We start from the raw sequence: 20,723 nt of genomic DNA on the forward strand, positions 1-20,723 counted from the left end.
TGTCATGAGACATTTTATAGTAAGCTCTGCATTTTCTTTCCTTTCATTTATTGATTACAGTTTGACATCAGCCATCAAAGTATTAAATGGTTTTTAAACACTGCATTTGAAAGTATGCCTAAATAATATATATGTCCATTTTCTTTTTCTTAATGCTCTGATCATTTTGAGAGACAGGAGTATGGGGTTCTGGAGTGTTTGATTTTTATTCTAAATTATCAAGACTTGAATGATATTTTATATTTTCAGCCAAGATATGGAAAAACTTAAAACTCAACATAGTTCATCTTCATTCTTGTAAAAGCTGAGTTATCCTAAGAGGAAAAAAAGTTGTATATTCAAATGCCGATATGAGAATAAATAATCTTAAAATAATACGGGGCATATTAATAGCAAAATAATGGTACACATCTATTTCAGAAGTAAATTCTTATTTTTTCCTGATTTTCATGCATCTTTTTTTCTCAGAACCAATGACTACTAGTTGACTTGTATTGCATTTCAGGAACTAGTAGCTCAGAATCTACCTAGTCAGTTTGGAGGATGCTGGATTCTTATTGTCTATGTTATTTGACCATAACATTTTCTATGCTTCCTTATATTAAGGGATGGGTTATATTGCATTAATTCTCTTGCCCACTGAAGTAGATGCTATCACTTCAGGAATTGCTTCTAGAATAGTCCTAACAAAATCATTGGCTCCTTTAGGACATTGGCAATAGAATAACAAGCCTTTGAGTTTTCTTTTTAACCTCTGTGATTTGAAAGAATTTGTCTCATTATACCTCAGAATGAAATATTATAGCCAGCAGGTAGTAAAATTGTGGAACTTAGGAAAGGGCAAAATTGACAACAATTTCAATTTAACAAGAGTAATAGTTGTTAGCTTCTAGATATGCTTACCCAAGGTGTTTTTTTTTTATGCAAAAGGGTCACTTAAATAGCTTTTTCCAAACCTAGATTTCTGAACTTATACCCAGAGATAGAAAAAGGAGGTACAGTGGGATGTGAGAATCTGCTTCCAGGCTGTAGTGATGCCTGCTGGCATAGGGACCATGTGTGGAGGAGCACTACTAGAAAAAGAGTACTGTGCTTTGTAGATCACAATAAATATCTTATTTGTTTATTACAGTTTTCCCCATAATTTTCATAGAAAGTTTTAATAGTAAAAATAATATGCTGATACCTCTAAAATGGTTATGTCCAAATCTCCAAAGAGCTCAAATTTTACTTATTTAAAATGGAAGATTTTTTTTTTCCAGTATCCCTTAGAAAATATGACAAGAGCTCAGCTTCATTCTCGCTGGGCATGGTGGCTCACGCTTGTAATCCCAGCATTTGGGAAACTGAGATAGGAGGATCCGGGTTCGCAGACAGCCTCAACTACTTAGTGAGAACCTTTTCAACTCAGTGAGACCCTGTTTGAAAATAAAGATTAAAAAATAGGGTTAGAGGTGTAGCTCAAAGATAGAATGCCCCTGGGTTCCATCCCCAGTACCGCAAAAAAAAAAAAAGCAACAATTCAGAGATGTTGATGCTTTGATATAAGCTAACATAGCTCCAGTTCATTATCTTATACCCCCAATAATTTTAGAACTGATTCATTATTTTCAAATGATCTCATTAAATGAAGATTCTCTATGCAGTAATGGTCATAAATAACATTCTAGGTCTTTCACTTATTTTGCTATCATCTGTCTTAGAAAACAATGGGATTTGAAGTGAAATAAACTAGATTTTATGGTTTTGAGGTTCATATTCACCTAATCATGTGCTATAACAAAGATGTTTATATGTGTGGTTGATTCATTCAATAAGTATGTTAGACACTGTTCTGGGTACGTAGGATTCAGCATAGTTGCCCTTAGGAAAAATATATTTCAGTTGAGGGACAGAAAGAAAGAGAGAAGGAATAAGGGGATATTTAATGGCAAGTATACTTGGAAAAAAAATTAAACAAGGGGAGTTGGGGATAGAGAAGAGAATGTTCTCCCAGTTTTATTAAGGTATAATTACCAACTAAAAATTAAGTGTACTAAGGTATACAGCATGATGCTTTGAGATATGTATAGATACATATACATATTTACACATATATACATCATTGTGAAATGACTGCCACGATCAAATCAACATATCTATCAACACAGTTACCATTGTTTGTGTGTGTGTATATAATAAGGATACTTTGGGTCTACTCTCTTAACAAATTTCAGGTAAAAAATACAGTATTATTAACTATATTCACTATGCTATATGTCAGTCATCTTATAACTGAATGTTTATGCCTTTTGACCCATGAAATTGCTATTTCAGATAGGATATGCATAGAAGGCCAATCTTATAAGGAGACATTTGGCACAGACCTGAAGGGAGCAAACCAGTCAGGTGTTGGGTAAAGAGCAATCCAGGCAGAAGAAATAGAGTAAAGAAAGGCATGTCATGCCCATTCGAACCAGAGTCATAATATTGTGGCCTCAGAGTTCTAACAGAACTTATTTTAGATTCCTTATTTGTGAAAGGTTATATTTCGTTTTCTTCAACATTCTGAATATGAACGACTTTGTGTATATGTGTGTGTGCAGTACTGGGGATTGAACCCTGGGGAGCTCTTGACACTGAGCTACAACTCAGCCATTTTTATATCTTATTTTGAAACAGTCTCACTAGGTTTTTGAGGCTGGCTTCAAACTTGTGATCCTCCTTTCTCAGCCTCTCAAGTGCTGGGATTACAGGCATGCCCACTACAACCAGCTACTTGTGAATGACTTTCTTCCCACTCACTTGACTATAGTTTTCTTCATAAACTGAAAGCAAGGAAACTTTCTTCAGGTCCCATGGCTTTTAAAAATTGCTCAGCTTTTAAGAACTAGTGCTTGAAAACAGATTTTATTTATTTCTATTGTAATATCTTTCTAATGTCATTTATGATTTATTTTTACCAGGCTGCTGCAGCGAAGATGGTACAAGCCCTAATGGAAAGAAATTCAGAATTACAGGCCTTGCGCCAGTATGTAGGAGGCAAAGACTTCATGATGGCCCAAGCACTCATCTCTAACCAACAAGCTGAAGTTTCTTCCATTAGCCCCCATCTCAGAGAGCAGACTGATCAAGTGAGAACTCTAGGCTTATGTAGATATTCATAACTAGTACATTTCCTTCTTACATCCCAGCTATCTACATGTAATAATTTGAATGCTGAATTGTGTGAGGATACTGCAAGTCTTATTATTGCAATGATAGTTCCCCCATCTTCCTAAATCCCCTCTTGCAATTTTTAGGGTTCAGTGCAAATACCCTCCAGAGATGATAGCACCTTGTTGACTGCTAAAGAAGATGCCAGCATACCCAGGTCCACATTAGGTAAGTATAAAATTTTGTTTCATGAAGAGACTTTTTGTTTTTCCCTACCTGTATTAGTAGATTTGGCCAAGACTGTCCTTTTTCTTTTTTTTTTTTTATGTGTGTGTGTGTGTGTGTGTGTGTGTGTGTGTGTGTGTGTGTGTGTGTTTACTGGGAGCTGAACCCAGGGATATTCTACCTCATTTACACCCCTAGCCCTATTTCAATTTTTATTTTGAAGCAGGATCTCACTAAGTGACAGAGGGCCTTGCTGAGTTATTGAGGCTGGCCTTGAACTTTCTCTCATCCTGTCTGAACCCCCCAATTAACAGAATGACAGGTGTGTGCCATCACACCTGGCCCCCAGATGTTTTTTCTCAATAGAATAGGTTTGGGTTCCCCTGAAAGGCTGGCAACATATGAGTTCCACAAATTGCCCTTATGTTGATTAGAGGTTCTTGCTCTGGGTTCACAATTTTGCCCAGGTAAACTTCATCCCAATTTTCTTTTTGAGATAGCTTTGCAGGGACTGATTCAGAAATGCGAGTTAGTGCTTCCAAACCTGCACAGCAGGACCTAGGGGGCTGACACCTTCTTTTGAGTGTCTTTCAAGGCGGGCATACTCAGAGTAGCATGACATCACCCATGTTAAAGTGTTGGAAGGCATAGGCAGTGTACATTGAATTGTTCACAGAGTTCAGCCTTATCCAAGGAATAGGCCTTAACTCCATAAAGACAACCAAATTGTATGCATGGTGGGAAAAGAACTCAAGTACATACCTGGGTTGGGATCTTTGCTTTCACAGAGCAAAGAGTTAGTATTTAGGGTAAATTTAAAGAAGATATTTCCCAGACAGTTCCAGATATAGGCACTCGTAATGATTAGGTAGTCATGATAGTGCTGTGGTAAAAATGGTTTATTATTATGCTGTGATAAAAAAAAAAGGTTATAGACTTAGAGAATAGACTTATAATTTTTTTGTTGACACTAAGAATGCGGGAAGTTTCTGTCTATATCATAGTGCAAAATATTAGAGAATTCCATGGAAAATCTCACAAATTGTTATTCTCTAACAGGAAAACTTTATACCCAAAGAGTGAAGAATTCTAGATTTGCTTAACTTTAAATTTGCCCTTTTTTTTTGTGTAGTACTGGGGATTGAACCTAGGGGCATTCTGCCTCTGAGCTATACCCCCAGCTCAGACTGGGACTACAAGCATGCGTCATCATACCTGGCTTTAAATTTGCTTTTTAAAAAAAAAAAAAAACATACTTATTTGCCGGGCGTGGTGGTGCATGCTTGTAATCCCATGCTTGGGAGGTGGAGACAGGAGCATCGCGCAGGTTCGAAGCCAGCTGCGGTGACTTAAAAGACCCTGTTTCCAAATAAAAATTAAAAAAAAATAGGTCTGGGCGTATAGCCCTGAGGTAGAAGGGTTTCCAGGAACCCCAGTACCACCCCAAAAACCAAAACAAAACAAAAACTTATTAGCTAGGTGGGGTGGTGCATGCTTGTAATCCTAGTACTTGGAAGGCTGAGGCAGGAGGATCCAGGTTCATGGCCAGCCTCAGGTACTTGATGAGGGCCTCCACAACTTAGTGAGACCTTGTTTCAAAATAAAGAATAAAATATCAGGCTTTGTGTGTAGCTCAGAGGTAGAATGCCCCTGGGTTCAATCCCCAGAACACACACACACACACACACACGCACACACACACACACACACACACAAATCTCTTTTTTTCAATTTTTTATTTTGGAAATTTCAAACCTACAGAAAAATGGCAAAGGTAATAGAGTTTAGGACTCATCAGGTATTATTTTGGCACATTTGTATTATTTCTTTCCATGTGCACAACATGGAAGATTTCTAAAAATTTCCTATGGATATCAAGGAACTTTATCTCTTAAGTACTTAAGTATTTCCTAAGAACAAGGACATTATCTTACATATCTACAGGGTAGTTATCAAACTCAGGAAATTTGACCTTAATATAATCTTAGTATTTAATATGCAGCTCATATTCAGAGTTCCTATTGCTTCCCACCAGGGGTCATGCATTTTGCCTAGATGTCATCTATCTTTAGTTTCCTTTAATCTGGAACCGTTTTCTGGGATTTTTTTTTTTTTTTTTTTTTTTTTTTTTGGTGGTACTGAGGATGGAAACGGGCTTTTTCTACCTCCGAACTATACTCCCAGACCTATTTTATACTTTATTTGGAAATAGGTCTCACTAACTTGCTGAGAGCCTCACTAAGTAGCTGAGGCTGGCTTCAAAACTGTGCGATCCTCCTGTCTCAGCCTCCCAAGCGCGGGGATTATAAGGGTGCGCCACCACGCCCGGCCAATTTAAACATTTTTGACCAAAATACTGTGTGAATGTTGTCTTTCTCATGGTTAGGATCAAGTTAAATATTTGCTTCCTTCTGGTTAGGAACAAGTTAAATGTTTTTGACAAGAACACTCTTATCAGTGTTGTCTTTCTCAGTGTATCACATCAATGCATATTAATCAGTTTGTGTCCTTCTTGGTGATATTAAATTTAGTTATTTCATGAAGGTTGTACTGTACCTGCCACATCTCTCCACTGTGAAGATTCGATTCTCCCTATGTAACTAATAAGTAATCTGCTGGTTGATATCTTGAGTTATTGACGGTTCTGTTTCCCAACACTCAGTGACTTTAGCATCCTTTGAGCCATGCCTGAACCGGCTCTTAGGCTGGTGGTTTAAAAATATGATTTATTATTTTTAAAATGTCTTCTCTATTTCTTAGTTGGTGTTCTTTATTAAAGGAGAGCTATCGTTCACCTATTTCCTCACCCCACGTGCTTTTTTAATTGGTATGGGTTGTGTTTTTTAACAGTATGGTGATATCTCTGCTATTAATCCATTTGATGCTCAAATTAGCCCATATTTGGCCAGTGTGGGCCTATTCAAGTTCTTCCTCTGTCCTTTTATTTTTTTTTATCAGTTTTTGAGAATGTCCCTAGTTTATGGCACAATAAGATGTTATGATAACTTTTTACCTTAACTGCCTTAGTTCAGTTCTGGAAACCAGCAAGTAACCCAAGAAGCTAGCTTCCTAGTTTTCTTAGGTGGTGATGACATTTAGAACTTAGGGTCTAGGCACAAAGTGTATTTTTTTGCCACATGATGTCATTTGGTTCTAGGCTTGCTTATTTATTTATTTATTTATTTATTTATTTATTTATTTATTTATTTATTTATTTATTTTGGTGGTACTGGGGTTCCTGGAAACCCTTCTACCTCCGGGCTACACTCCCAGACCTATTTTATACTTTTATTTGGAAACAGGTAAGCCAGCATGGCTGGCTTCAAACCTGCGCGATCCTCTTATCTCCGCCTCCCAAATGGGGATTACAAGTGTGCGCCACCATGCCCAGCTTCTAGGTTCTTTTAAATGAAGAAAGCAGCAATAAATTATTTAGAAAAGTATGTGCATGAATGTGCATGTGATGATTTGATAGCAGTTCCTGTAGTTTCAATGTAATAATATGGGTTCTTTCTTTTTTTCATTTTGTATTTATATCTCCTTTCTCCCAACATTGAGAGCCCTGATTACCTATAACATCAATATATTGCAAAATATTTATACATTTGTATAATACAATATCACATAAAAATAGTTGTACTATTGCTGTATTAATACTGTTATCAACAATAAATCTATTAGATAAAATGCTTAAAATTAATTTGCAATTCTCTTTATCTCCCCACTGAGACTGTGTAGGAACTAAATATGAAAATTATTTGGATTTTTTAAAATATCTTCTTTATAATAGCAATATTATCTGTTTGCTATGTAGAGTTGTTATTTATGTTAGTATTCAACTTTAGCCTTTTTCTCCCCCATTTTTGTCAATTTATACAATTAAACATTAACACAGTTTTAAAAAATCACATATGTAAGGTACACTCAAAAGTCTCATGTACTTTCCTATCCCTTTTCTCCTCTCTCTACTTAATCCATGGAAGATAACCAACTTGATTTCTGGGTTATCTTTCCTGTATATATTTTTGTAAAAATAAGCAGATGAACCTTATGTTTGTATGTGATGTATATGTATATGTTATTTTCTCCCCTTTCCCATAGATGTATTCTTTTGAATCAACCTATTTTATTTAACATATTTTTAAAACCACTCCTTGCAAGTTTATAAACACTTTCCTCATTCTTTTATTTAGTGGCCTATTGTGTAAATATACTATAGTCAAATATATTATAGTCTTTTCTTTATATCATGTAGGTTGCTTGCAAACAAGACCCCTGTGCATATATATAGTGAGGCAGCAGAGATCATATCCTATCAAGATTTAGTGATTGCAACTAGCACTGTGTGTCCTTTTTAGGAGACTTGGATACAGTTGCAGGGCTGGAGAAAGAACTGAGTAATGCCAAAGAAGAACTTGAACTAATGGCTAAAAAAGAAAGAGAAAGTCAGGTGAGTTTTCTAATCAAGGCTAATTTCTAAATTTCTGTTTTTTCTTTGAAAATAATTTATATTTAAAGAGAACAATTCTCCAAGTATATATGAGTCAAATTCAAGGTATGCTTTTTTTTCCTTTTAGAGAAAAATGTAAATCATTTCATAAATACATTATCCAATAAGATGCTCTTGTTTTATAATGGGACCACTAAAACTTTTTTTTTTTTTTTTTTTTTTTTTTTTTTTTTGGTGGTACTGGGGTTCCTGGAAACTCTTCTACCTCCGGGCTACACTCCCAGACCTATTTTTTTTTTTATATATTTTTATTTGGAAACAGGGTCTCCTAAGCCTGGCTAAGAACCTGCACGATCCTCCTGTCTCTGCCTCCCAAATGCAGGGATTACAAGCGTGCGCCACCACGCCCGGCCGAAACAGGGTCTCTTAAGCCAGTGAGGCTGGCTTCGAACCTGCGCGATCCTCCTGTCTCCGCCTCCCAAGCGCGGGGATTACATGCGTGTGTCACTATGCCCAGCAGGGACCACTAAAACTTTTTAAGCATTGGAACAATGAAGTTTTCTCTACCTGTTGTTAGGTAGAATAAAGTAATTGTAAAATACCTATGAGAAGAAAAATTGCTATGTAATTAGACCCAGGGAATTAGAACTTAGGAACCTTAAATAATAGCAATTAGAATATGAGCACTAAAACCTACTTAGTATTCATCGTACTCAATGCACTGTACATGGTTCTTCACTTAGTGCTAATACTCAAAGCTCCATACCAAATTGATGGCATTGGCCCTATTTTATAGATGAAAAAGCTGAAACACCAATTTTTTAAACATAATTATTTATAACTAGTAAATGCCAAAGCTAAGATTTAAAATCAAGTGTTGTAACTGCAAATGCTTTCTAAGAAGTTATTTTCTGGAGTAGAAACTTATGCTTTGACTCTTTCTTAGAAGAGTCCTCTCAGCCTTACAGGAATCCCTGATCTCGTTTTCCCTATACAGCCCATTGCATGTTCACCTATTATATAGTAGGAACATTAGGGCTACAGCATAGAGTTACAGACTAAAACTCAAAATTTCCACGTTGCTATGGCATCTATTTTAGAAGATCAGTCAGTGTCATGAGTTCCTAAGTTTCACATAATATTTTTTCTTACAAACTTGTGTTACAAACAGACTCAGTTCATTTCGAGGATATGAAAGCATGTGGCATTTTAAAAGCCCAGTGTTTAAACCCCTGGCTCCTTTCCCCTTTTTTGGTTCTACTTTAGCCATTAACTGGTTATTCGTGTCAGACATTTTAATTTTTACATACTGTTCCTCTTTTTTTCATACCAAGAATAAAGCTAAGATTTCAGCTCAAGTATTTTATGACTCCACACACGTTTTAAGAAGTCATGTTCTGGAGCACATACTTTTACCCACCTTATGCTTTAACATATCCAAATGGAGAGTAATGTTACTTTTTGGTTCCGTTCTGTTTTCAGAATTACAAAATTATAATGACCTCAGATGGGTTTTTTGAATGAATGGTATTTAACTGTTGCTTAACTTTTCACTTGTTTATTTATTTGTTAGACATATGGGTACTTTCTCTAATCCAGTGCTGGGGATAGTGAGCAAAATCCACAAGATTCCTCACTGGCTCTACATAATAGATTTCTACCAGAAAGATAAATAGATGAGAAACATAAATTATAAGTTATAATGTTTATGTTATTAACTACTGTAAATACTACATATAGTACATAATTATTTATCATAATTATGTATATGTAAAATATTATAGCTAGAGTATAATATAATTTCAGTTATGATAGGTGATAAGAGGAAAATGATAGAAAGTAACACAGACAGGGACCACCTTAGTCAGAGTGGCCAAAGAAGGCTTCCCTGAGCAGAGGATGCATAAGCTGGGACCTGAGCAAGAGGAGACATTCCTAGGGCAGATGGAATAACAAGTAAAAATGCCCTGCTTCAAGACAGAGTCCAATGTTCTTAGAAAAAGTCTCTGTTCCCAGAGAGCAATGAAGAAGGAGTAGTGGGACATATATTGAAGTAGAAAATATACACAGGAGCCAGATGACTAGATTTCTTAAAAGGACTAACTATATGCAAAAGATTCATGATGTACTTGGGACATAGTGCCTAGTAAGTGTTAGTATCTATGGTTAGTATCATAATTTTTAATATCATAATCATCTTCTGGTGACAGGGAAGGAAAATACAGTACTGAAAGTTTAGAGCTGACAGGGCTAACTTGGTTTGTAAAATAGAGGCATTCTAATTTTATAGTTGTTTAACTTGTTAGTTATATAAAGAAATACTCTGTGTCTTCTTGGCCATCATTTGCCTAGGGATGCCCAATTTTTTTAGTTTCATAATCACTTTAAGCAAATTTGATGTGTCTTATAGTATGAATTAAAGTGGAGTATGGCTTCCCATGAAACATCCTTTGGTACCACATTGCACAATTTATTAATTTGATTGAGTAGAGCTCTATTCTTGTCCTAGTTTTCTCCTGCATTTTTGGCTGATACTGACTTGATGTGGCATAGGTCTGTCTTGTTGTTAAAATGTACATGAGACAGACGTTGTGAGTTCTGACTGCTCACCTCAGTGTTCTTTCCCTTCCCAGATGGAACTTTCGGCTCTGCAGTCCATGATGGCTGTGCAAGAGGAGGAGCTGCAGGTTCAGGCTGCTGATCTGGAATCCCTGACCAGGAACATACAGATAAAGGAAGACCTCATAAAGGTCTTTCTAAGCTTTTTAAAGACCACTGGAAATGTTTGCAGCTCAGAATACTAGTGGGGCATCCTCAAACAATATGTGGATACATTGAGTCCCTTGACCAGCGTTTATCAGTATCCCTCGAAAGTATAGGAGACTATTGGAAGAGCGTTGATTCCCTTGCTCCTCCACTGAGGAGTTTTTGGTTTGGTTTGGTTTGGTTTTTTTTTTTTTTTTTTTTTTTTACTGCTGTTCTCATATCTATACTTTTTTTTTTTTTAATTTTAGGACCTGCAGATGCAGCTAGTTGATCCTGAAGACATACCAGCTATGGAACGCCTGACCCAAGAAGTTTTACTTCTTCGGGAAAAAGTTTCCTCAGTAGAATCTCAGGATCAAGAAATTTCAGGAAACCGAAGACAACAGGTAACTTTATTTTTTATTTGCCATTAACAGTGGAGAATCTGTCCATTTTAACTTCTCCAGCAGAGGTGGGTAGGTGCTATTTCATGGAGAATCCATGCTCTACATTTTCCCGCTATGGTCAGTAGCAGTATGGACACACATTGTCAGTTAACCCTCACTCTCAAATATAAGTCACTTCCCTCTTAACTGAATCCTTCTCATCTACCAGAATTCAACCGTGTTCAGATCCTTCTCCCAAATCAAAAAAGAAAAGGAAGAAAAAAATTAAAACAACCCTGCTACTACCTCAAGGTTCCTTTGTAGCAACTGTACCATGTCTGACCTTTTTGATGCCAAACTTTTCAAAACCAGTTACTTGCCTGTATTCTCCATTTCTGTCTTTAACTCATCTTTTACTCATCATCACTTTTGCTCATCTCACTCCCATCTGGCTTTTAACTTTAGCTTCAACAGATCCTTGCTGGTTGTGTTATCATAGCTCATTGTCTTGATGGTGTGTGTTGATGAGTGTCTTTTCTCCTTACTAGATAGGAAGCTTTCCCTAGAACTAGAAACAGAGCCTGTGACATAGAAGGTGCTCAACAAATATTTATTGAATGAATGAGCACCGAAAACTAATAAGTTCTATTATACGCTTGCCTTTTGCCCATCCTTTCTCTCTTTCATTGTTTTCTTAGCCTCTTTCCTTTGTGTTTGGCTTTTTTTTTTCCTGTCTTGCATCCATATTTGAATTTAGCTATTAAGATATAAAAATGATAGTGAACGGGACATTGATTTGAAAACTGTAAAGGACTCCTGAAAGCTTAAATAAGTAATAAGATACTGAGTTTTTTTAGTCATGGTATGTGCTAATGCCTTTTCTGTTGTTATTTTGGTCTCTCAGCAGTAAGTAACTGTGGCTTCAGGCTTCACCTTGCTATTTTAATATCATGGCTTATCTCTTCTTTCCTTAGTTGCTGCTGATGCTAGAAGGACTAGTAGATGAACGGAGTCGACTCAATGAGGCCTTACAAGCTGAGAGACAACTCTACAGCAGTCTGGTGAAGTTCCATGCCCATCCAGAGAGGTAAGAGAGTGACTTTTTCTTTTTGTAAAAAAAATTTATTTCTTTTATGCTATTTATTTCTTCTTTTCCTTATTAAGTACAAATGCTTATAATATCAAAAAGGAGGAAAAAAGAAGCTATCTACTTTGTCATTTGCTGTGTGGGTGGCTCTGAGCCTTAGGGTCTAAATCCTAAGTCAGGAATAATGTATATTTTACATAGCTATAAGAATGATTAATAAGAAGGTAGATTAGGTATCTAAAACAGTGCCAGTGCCTTGCATATAGTAAGCACTAAGTGTATAACCCTTTTCTTTTTCTATTTTGTGTCCTGTTAAAGTCATTTCTATTATAAACATAAGGCTCTAAAGGGCACTGATACTCACTTAGTATCATTGAATAGCATTAAAGGGAATATATTCATTGTAATGGCTAATATCACCCCAGAATCATTGATAATCATCATGATGAATATATTTTTTATACCTCTTGATTTTGGGTCATGTGTATTATATCTTTCTGGCTCACTTTATATTCCCTTCATTTTGCTTACTTTCCTAGCCTGTTTTTCTCTTTCACAATTTTTAATTTTCTTATTAGTTTTTTCTAAACAATCATCATCATCATCATCATCATCATCATCATCATAATTATTATTATGATGATGATGATGATTATTATTATTATTACTATTTGCGGTACTAGGGACAGAACCCAGGGGCATTCTACCTCCAATCTATAGCCCCAGCCCTATTTTGTTTGTTTGTTTATTTGTTTGTTTGTTTGTTTGTTTATCTACCTCCGAGCTTGCACCCTCAGCCCTATACTTTTCTTTATTTTGAAACAGGGTCTCACTGAGTTGCAAAGGGCCTCACTAAGTAGCCGAGGTTGTCTGTGAACCGCAATCCTCCTGTCTCAGCCTCCCAAATGCTGGGATTACAAGCATGCACCACCATACATGGCTTTTGTTGGGTTTTAAAAGTGTTTTCTGCCGGGCATGGTGGCGCACACTTGTAATCCTCGCGCTTGGGAGGTTTTGGCTTAAGAGACCCTGTTTCCAAATAAAAAGTATAAAATAGGTCTGAGAGTATAGCCCAGAGGTAGAAGGGCTTCCAGGAACCCCAGTACCACCAAAAAAAAAAAAAAAAAAAAAAAAAAAAAAAAAAGAAGTGTTTTCTTTCTACCTTAGGAAAATAAAAGCAGAGGACCGCTTGCTTGTGTTGTCTTTTTTTTTTTCTTCCTGGTACTGGCCGCACTAAGTAGCTGAGGTTGTCTGCGAACTGCGATCCTCCTGTCTCAGCCTCCCAAATGCTGGGATTACAAATGTGCACCACCATGCCTGGCTTGTGTTGTCTTTTAAAAGAATCTCTCTGGATCTTAAGCCTTTGTGGACCGGATTCCTTTTCAGACCACTGTCAGTGTGAAAGCAGATGTCTTCGGAAGCAGTCCTACTTGCCTCAGTTTTGCTTCAGTTTTACATATAGCTTTGCCTGGGCTTTAGTTCTTTAGAAACTAAAATTCCTGTTAGTCAAATAAAAAATATTTCTCTGCGGGCTACAGGAGTGTGAGATGAGTCCTAGGAACTATACTTTGTGGCACTGGCCCATAATCTAGCCCAAAGGCCCAAGCTTGGAAGAAAGGAGCAGGCCTTGCTAATCTACCAGCAGCAAACACTCCTCCTACAACAAAAACTACATTTACTTATTGTGTCCTGGGGAACATTTACTTTAGAAAGTCTCATGACCCTGGGGGGCATTGATGGATCTTTGGAATCACACGTGGACTTGTTATAGCTGATGGCTAATCCATTTTCCTTCCATGTGGCATGTTTAATCAGCTCTGAGAGAGATCGAACTCTACAGGTGGAACTGGAAGGGGCCCAGGTACTGCGCAGTCGGCTCGAAGAAGTTCTTGGAAGAAGCCTAGAGCACTTAAGCCGGCTGGAGACCCTGGCCGCCATTGGAGGTGGGGAACTGGAAAGTGTGCGAGTTCGTCAAAAGCATGCCTTCTGAGCACTGGCGGCTCACACTGCAGCCCAGGATGGAAAGCCTTGTTTACACTAACCAGAGAGTGTGACGTTGCAGAATTAAACAATGACTTTCTAATGCTAGAACTGGTACCAATAGCAACAAAGTGAAACTCATACTAGCCTACCTATCTCATTGTACGTACTTATTTCTCAATCAAGTGGCAGAGGCTACAAAGTGTAATTGCACATTTTAAATCATTTGATTTTAGTTTTTCCATGCACATTCCTTCTTTTCCCTAGGTCCTTCTTCTCATTCCTCATTCCTTCCATGGGCCAATAAAGTTGATACCTCCCTCACGTCCACAATCCATTTCATATGTTCCATATCATGTCATAAATGCATGTGTGTGTATTATTTTTGCCATTCAATTAATGCCTGCTCTTTGAGTAAGAGTGTTTTTAAAGCAAAAGAGTAAAATAAAAATTTCAAGATGAGAGAAGAAAGATTGAAAATTTAAAGACTGATTTTACAAAAGTGGCATAATCCTTATCAAAGATAATTGAATCAGGAGAGCAGTCTTAGGCCAAGTTAAGAGCAGAGGTAAAAACGATTAAAATGTTTGAAGCAAACACTTTAATATTTCTAATAACTGTTTCAGAGTTGACTTTTGAATAACACAGGTTTAATTAGGTTGGCGTACATTAAATTCTACTTAAATGTTTTTCTTTATCCTTTGAGATTTCTCTCCTGCTTATTATTATTATTATTATTATTATCATTATTATTATTATTAGGGATTGGATCCAGGGGTATTCTGCCTCTGAGCTATACCCTCAGTCCTTTTTACTTTTTGTTTTGAAACTAGGTCACTGAGTCCCACTAGATTGCTGAGGCTGGTCTCCAACCTGAGATCCTCTTGTCTCAGCTTCCCAAATACTGGGATTATAGGTATGCATCATCATACCTGGCTTCCCTTTAAGTTTCTTTAAGCCAAGAGCATGTGATTTAGTCAGAACATGACTTCAAGACAGGTCTTCCATAGTCAGAATTCTTTGTGTACATAGATAATTGCCCGTGTAACATCCCTGTTTAAAATCAGTATTTCACCTGATTTTAGTCAACTCATAGTCAGAGATAATTTCTGTATTTCTATATGGTAGTGGCAGTAGGTAGTCAGAGCCCTTTATTTTTTACGATTTAGCATGTATACATGTCATCTCCATAGTAAAGCCAGCAGCAGGCTTTCAGCTTTCAAGTGCTTGGATAGTGCAGAGTGAAATGCGACAGATCTGTGTCCCTAGATTTCAGTCATTGTCTTGGTGTGTCGGGTGTGAGAGAAGGGCACTGGAGATTGTACTTCTGGTGTCTTAAAATGTCAGGAACATGAAAAGTGACCAAGATTACTATGGGATCAGTACCACAAGGTTTCTGGTTTCTGTGGATAAATGTTTTCTATATTGGAAACGGAGATTTTTCAGTTACTTTAAACATGGAATGAAAGGAGGAGGAATTCAGGCTTTCTTGTACCCTTAATGTATCTGAGTTCCTTTTCTAAGCCAGGTATGGCACAATGATTTTTCTTTTACCTTGTTTTTTTTTAATTTTTAATTTTTTATTTTTTATTTTGGTGGTACTGGGGATGGAACCCTTCTACCTCTGGACTATACTCCCAGACCTATTTGGAAACCTGTGCGATTCTCCTGTCTCTGCCTCCCAAGTGTGGAGATTACAAGCATGCACCACCATGCCCGGCTACCTTGTTTTTTACATGATACATTTCTTAAGTACTCTGCAAAGATTAGTAGTCATAAGCCTTCCTTTTAATAGGTATGCCATTCCAGTTTTAATGGACTTTTGAGGAAAAAAAGAGTCACTTAATAGGAAAGAGATTAAATGTATAAGCAGAACCATCCAGTTTTCTTTGTATCCCCATTTTAAGAGATATTTCCCTACACAAAACTTTATGTAACTTCCATAAGTAAAGAGGGGGGTAATGGAGTTTAGCTGTGGAAATGTTAACCCATCAAGGACACTCTGTCGTGTAATTATGGTAAGGTATTTAGGAAATGTTTTAATTTTACTAATAGACCAAGGAAGCTTTTTATGTCTGCCCTTAGCCATGAGTGATTCGTGGGTTCTAATGGCTTATGGTGATATAGTAATTTATTTTAATAATTATTGCTTTTTCAAGCTTTGACAAGAGTAGTTTGATAGAAGGATAAAAAATGTTTGTTTTTTGATACTATAAATGTGACTAAATTCTGATACTTTCTGGTCTTGATAGCTGGGATGAAGCTTACAGTGTCACCTGGAAAAGCTTTCTGGTCCTAACAATTTTATGTGATACTTTGGTATTTAATGATTAGAGAATACAATTCTGATAAATTTTTTTAACTCACAGATAATGCTGTGATTGGCTGCATTATTTTTATTATTATTTTAATATGATATGCTTCCATTCTCTCTTAAGGAGCACAGACTCTCTTTGAATTATTCTATCTCTGTCAAGCATTTTTCAACATTACAATCATTTTAGATAAAACATCATGTATTTGTGCTTGAATAAAAAATCCTGAAAGAAAAATAATAAAGTAAATTTTTACTTAGGCCATGCTTAATTGGAAACATAGAACTTAAATTTAGAAAAAATCTGTATGACTAGACTTTGTTCCACATTTTCTTTTGAATAACAACAAATGCACAGAGTAATGGTTGTAAGGGGTCAGACACATCTGTGTATAGCTTTTAGGATTACAGAGTTAAAAGGACCTCTTCAGATTTATTTAATGAGTGAAATAGAAATCTTATGAAGGATACTTTCTCTAAACTCTTTCCTATTGCAGTTTTTGTTTTGTTTTGTTTTGTTTAACTTTGTTAGTGCTGGGAATTAAATCCAGAACTTTAATTTTAAAATTGAAAAGTATGCTACCACTTTTCAGAACTACTGAACTATAATAGTAGGTCTGAACTACAGACCTACTATTGCAGGTTTATTATATTATTGAAATCTGATCATTGTTAGAGCCTAGTATAAGTCAACATTTGCCCTTTCTTTTTAAGCTTTACTTTTTTTTTTTTTTTTTTTTTGGTCTTTTTTGTTACATGGGATCATACCCAGGACATTGCACTTGCAAGAGAAGCTACTTTACTACTGAGCTACATTGTTCTTTTTTTAACTAGCCAGCCAGGCACAGTGGCACATGCCTGTAATCCCAGTATTTAGGAGGCTGAGATAGGAGTATCACAGGTCAGAGCCAGCCTGAGCACTTAGCCAGGCCTTCAGTAATTTACCAAAACTCTGTTTCAAAAAAAGGGGGGGGGGGCAGGGCTGGAGTATAGCTCATAGGGGTTCAATCCCGAGTAACACACATATGCAATATAAAAACTATTTAGCCAAGTTATAACTTCTGGGAAGGAGTGATTGGGCTCTGTAAATATGTCTGCCTTTTACCTTCTAGGTATACTGCTATCCCTGCCTATCCTCCTCCATGGATTCTCTTTATTCAGATGTAGACATCAACAGTATTTTTACTACCTCTGATTCTTAGGGAAAGTACATTTTTCCTTGTTTATGTTTTGAAAAGATTTCCTATATTACAGTATATATAGTAAAAATCTATTAAGGACCAAGAAAATCTTAATCTGCCTAGAGTCCTGGCCACAAGAAGTAGTAGCTTCCTTAGAAAGTTCTTCTGTATGTTCTCCTCAAGACAGTTTATGTGTAAGTGACTTCTATGGCAGAGATGTAGAAGAGACTTACCACTTTTATTTTTATTTGTGCTTTTTTTGTGTGGGTCTGTGCATGGAACCCAGAGTTATTTGACCTCCGAGCTACACCCCCTGTCCAATTTTTTATTCTTTATTTTTGAAACAGAGTCTCACTGAGTTGCGGAGGGCTTCACTAAATAGCTGAGGCTGTCGGCGAACTGCGATCCTCCGGTCTCAGTCTCCCAAATGCTGGGATCACAAGTGTGCACCCCACGCCAGGCTTTTGTGCTTTTAACTCAGTAACTAGGTTGTTCAAAGTTATAGCTTCCGACAGACAGTTCAAGAAAATTAATTTCAGTTCTCAAAGTTTGAGCTTTGAGTTGGATCTGGAATTTTCTTTTTTTTTTTTTTTTTGTGGTACTGGGGGTGGAACCCAGAGGCTTTCTACCTCCGGGCTATACTCCCAGACCTTTTGTATATTTTATTTGGAAACAGGGTCTCACTAAGTTGCTGAAAACCTCACTAAGTAGCTGAGGCTGGCTTCGAACCTGTGCGATCCTCCTGTCTCAGCCTCCCAAGCACGGGGATTACAAGTGTGCGCCACCACGCCCGGCTTGGATCTGGAATTTTCTGATTACGGGAAGGAGCAATAGATCACATTACATCAAAATCTTTATTTGAGAAGTAAAGATTGACTGGTCTATTTAAAGTTATTTTCCTTCGGACTTTAAATCTTAGAGCCACTTTAATATTTTTGTTTATCTTAAGTTAGTTCGAAACTCTAGATCCTGATTGGGTAAAATCATTATTTTCTGATTTCATGGTCTGTTTGTATGAAAGAGTCATAGAATCTTCAGATTTGAGATTCCTGAAAAAACACACATTGCCTCTTCAGTAGTATCTAGCCCCAGATAGTTATGACAGGTCTACAGCCAGTATTCTGCAAGGAAAGTAACAAACTTCCTGTCAAACTAGAAAAAATTAGTAACCCACATACTTAAAGTCTGTTTTTCCATCTTTCCTTGAGGAAATTATATGAGAGGTAGAATAAATGAAGTTTTTTTTTTTCCAAACACTATCATGCTATGAGAGGCAAAGCATGTATTTTCTCATTTATCTTGGATCAATCTCAGAAAACTTTTGGTAGTATAAAACCATTTGTACTCTAGAGAAAATAGATAAAAATAGGGAGCTTGTATATAGCAACCAATAATAATAATAATAGTAATAATAATAGAGCAAATGGGTAATATATTGGAGCGATTTCTGTAGGATAAATAGTTTGAGTTCTGTGCATTTGGAAACACAGATTTAAGCCACTTCCTCACCATTTGCAACAATAGCTTTATTAAAACATTCTATTATGATCAGAAAACAAGTATGTTGCTTTTGTGTAGTCTTGAGTATTGACAGGTAAGTCTTCAACTTCTTTCTAAATAATCACAAGAGCCAAGATGATTTTCCTAAATAAAAAATTAGTGTTATCACTTACAACAATAGAGAATGGGAAATAGGAGGGGAATACAAAACTGTAAAACTGAGGATAAACTAAACAGATTTCAAATGTGAATAATAACACAAAGTGATATGTTTTTGTGTTACTTTTTCCTTTTTGTTTAGTCAAATTCCAGAAATAAACATTTTTATTATACTGTTTTCCTTTTACTAAAGCTAAATAGAAAGTTCAGCAACATCAGATCATGTTTGATATAAAATAACATGAAGAGCAGGACTAAGTATGTGAACCAAATCAACTTCCTTATTCCCTCAAAGAGTTCCTCATTGTGTAAGAAATCCTCATAGATTTGCTCTTAGTATATGACGTGGGTATTCAGTATATCAAAATCATTGCTCTAGGATATTTCTTAATCTATAAACGTTAGAGGCCCTGTATATACAAGTGTGTTTTATAAACCATGAATTCCCAGATATATCCATGAAGTATTACCTAGTTTGATAATAAAAGCAATTTTACTTGCTTTGATCACTTAAAATTTTATGGGCTTAAAATTGAAGCGATTTTCTGGGTGTGGTGGCACATACCTGTAATCCCAGTACTTGGGAGATTGAGACAAAAGGATCACAGGTTCAAAACCAGCCTCAACAAATTATTGAGACCCTCAGGAACCTAGAAAGACCCTATTTCAAAAGAAAACCGCTAGGGTGTAGAGGTGGAATACCTCTGGATTCAATCCAGGACCAAAACAAATTGAAGTGATTCATGACAACTTCAGATGAGCAACATATTTAATAATCAGAAATGTGACATTAAATTATTTTCAGGATTTTTCCTACCAAGTTATGTTGTATTTTTTTTGAAAGTTTATTTCTTCGTAGTACTGCGCTGATAAACTGTGTTAATATGTGTGATGAAGTAAGAGAGTGCTTCCTATATATAAGTGTGTGAATTTCAGTTTACTTTAGTTGAGACACACAGATAAACTGTTCCTGATCCAATAAAAACATCATAGATCAACAGAAACTATTTGGTTCATTCTTAAAAGATTTCTGAAAAAAACAAAATACGACACTCAAATCTTTTCCTTTATAGGAGAATCAATCCTATAGGAGGTCATTTTGCTAAAATTCCAAGTCAAAGTAAGGCTCCATGGAATGAGCATTTATTTAACTAAAGAGAGGAAGAAAAAATTTGAGTTTTTCTTCTAAAGAAGCGAGACTAAAGAAACAGCATTCCAGTCAGGCATGACACACACCTGTAATTCCAGTACATGGAGGACTAAGACAGGAGAACTGCAGGTTTGAGGCCAGCCTCAACAACTTAGCCAGGCTCTCAGCAATTTAGTAAGACCCTGTTTCAAAATAATTAAAATTGGGTTAGTGGTATAGCTTGAAAGTAGGATGTCCTGGAGTTTAATGCCCAGCATACAGAAAAGTGAAATGGGCTACTTTACCTTAAAAATACTTTTTTGCCCTCTTTGCTGAAAGAGAGGAGGAGAACGCTGGACAGATCTAAGGATATAATTGTTATGGCGGGTGGCACCTTCTTTTTAAATGTTCCTAGAAAAGCCAGTGCTCTTT

The 20,723-nt window shown here is 36.4% G+C and overlaps 1 protein-coding gene across 13 annotated transcripts in view; it reads left to right on the top strand.

The window, feature by feature from the left end:
* Window positions 1-20,723, top strand: part of PDE4DIP (phosphodiesterase 4D interacting protein) — a gene marked incomplete at both ends in the record, with an annotated part of 180,290 nt that overhangs the window by 99,692 nt on the left and 59,875 nt on the right. For all 13 annotated transcript variants that reach the window (XM_080692738.1, XM_080692727.1, XM_080692730.1 and 10 more), the window contains 7 exons: window positions 2,946-3,113; window positions 3,282-3,363; window positions 7,719-7,810; window positions 10,444-10,560; window positions 10,825-10,962; window positions 11,916-12,028; window positions 13,844-13,971. In XM_080692738.1, coding sequence (XP_080548864.1) covers window positions 2,946-3,113; window positions 3,282-3,363; window positions 7,719-7,810; window positions 10,444-10,560; window positions 10,825-10,962; window positions 11,916-12,028; window positions 13,844-13,971 — 838 coding nt within the window. The remainder of the gene's footprint in view (window positions 1-2,945; window positions 3,114-3,281; window positions 3,364-7,718; window positions 7,811-10,443; window positions 10,561-10,824; window positions 10,963-11,915; window positions 12,029-13,843; window positions 13,972-20,723) is intronic.

The sequence above is a fragment of the Muscardinus avellanarius genome, assembly GCF_963383645.1.
Source record: "Muscardinus avellanarius genome assembly, chromosome: 3".
NCBI classification, from domain to species: Eukaryota; Metazoa; Chordata; class Mammalia; order Rodentia; family Gliridae; genus Muscardinus; species Muscardinus avellanarius.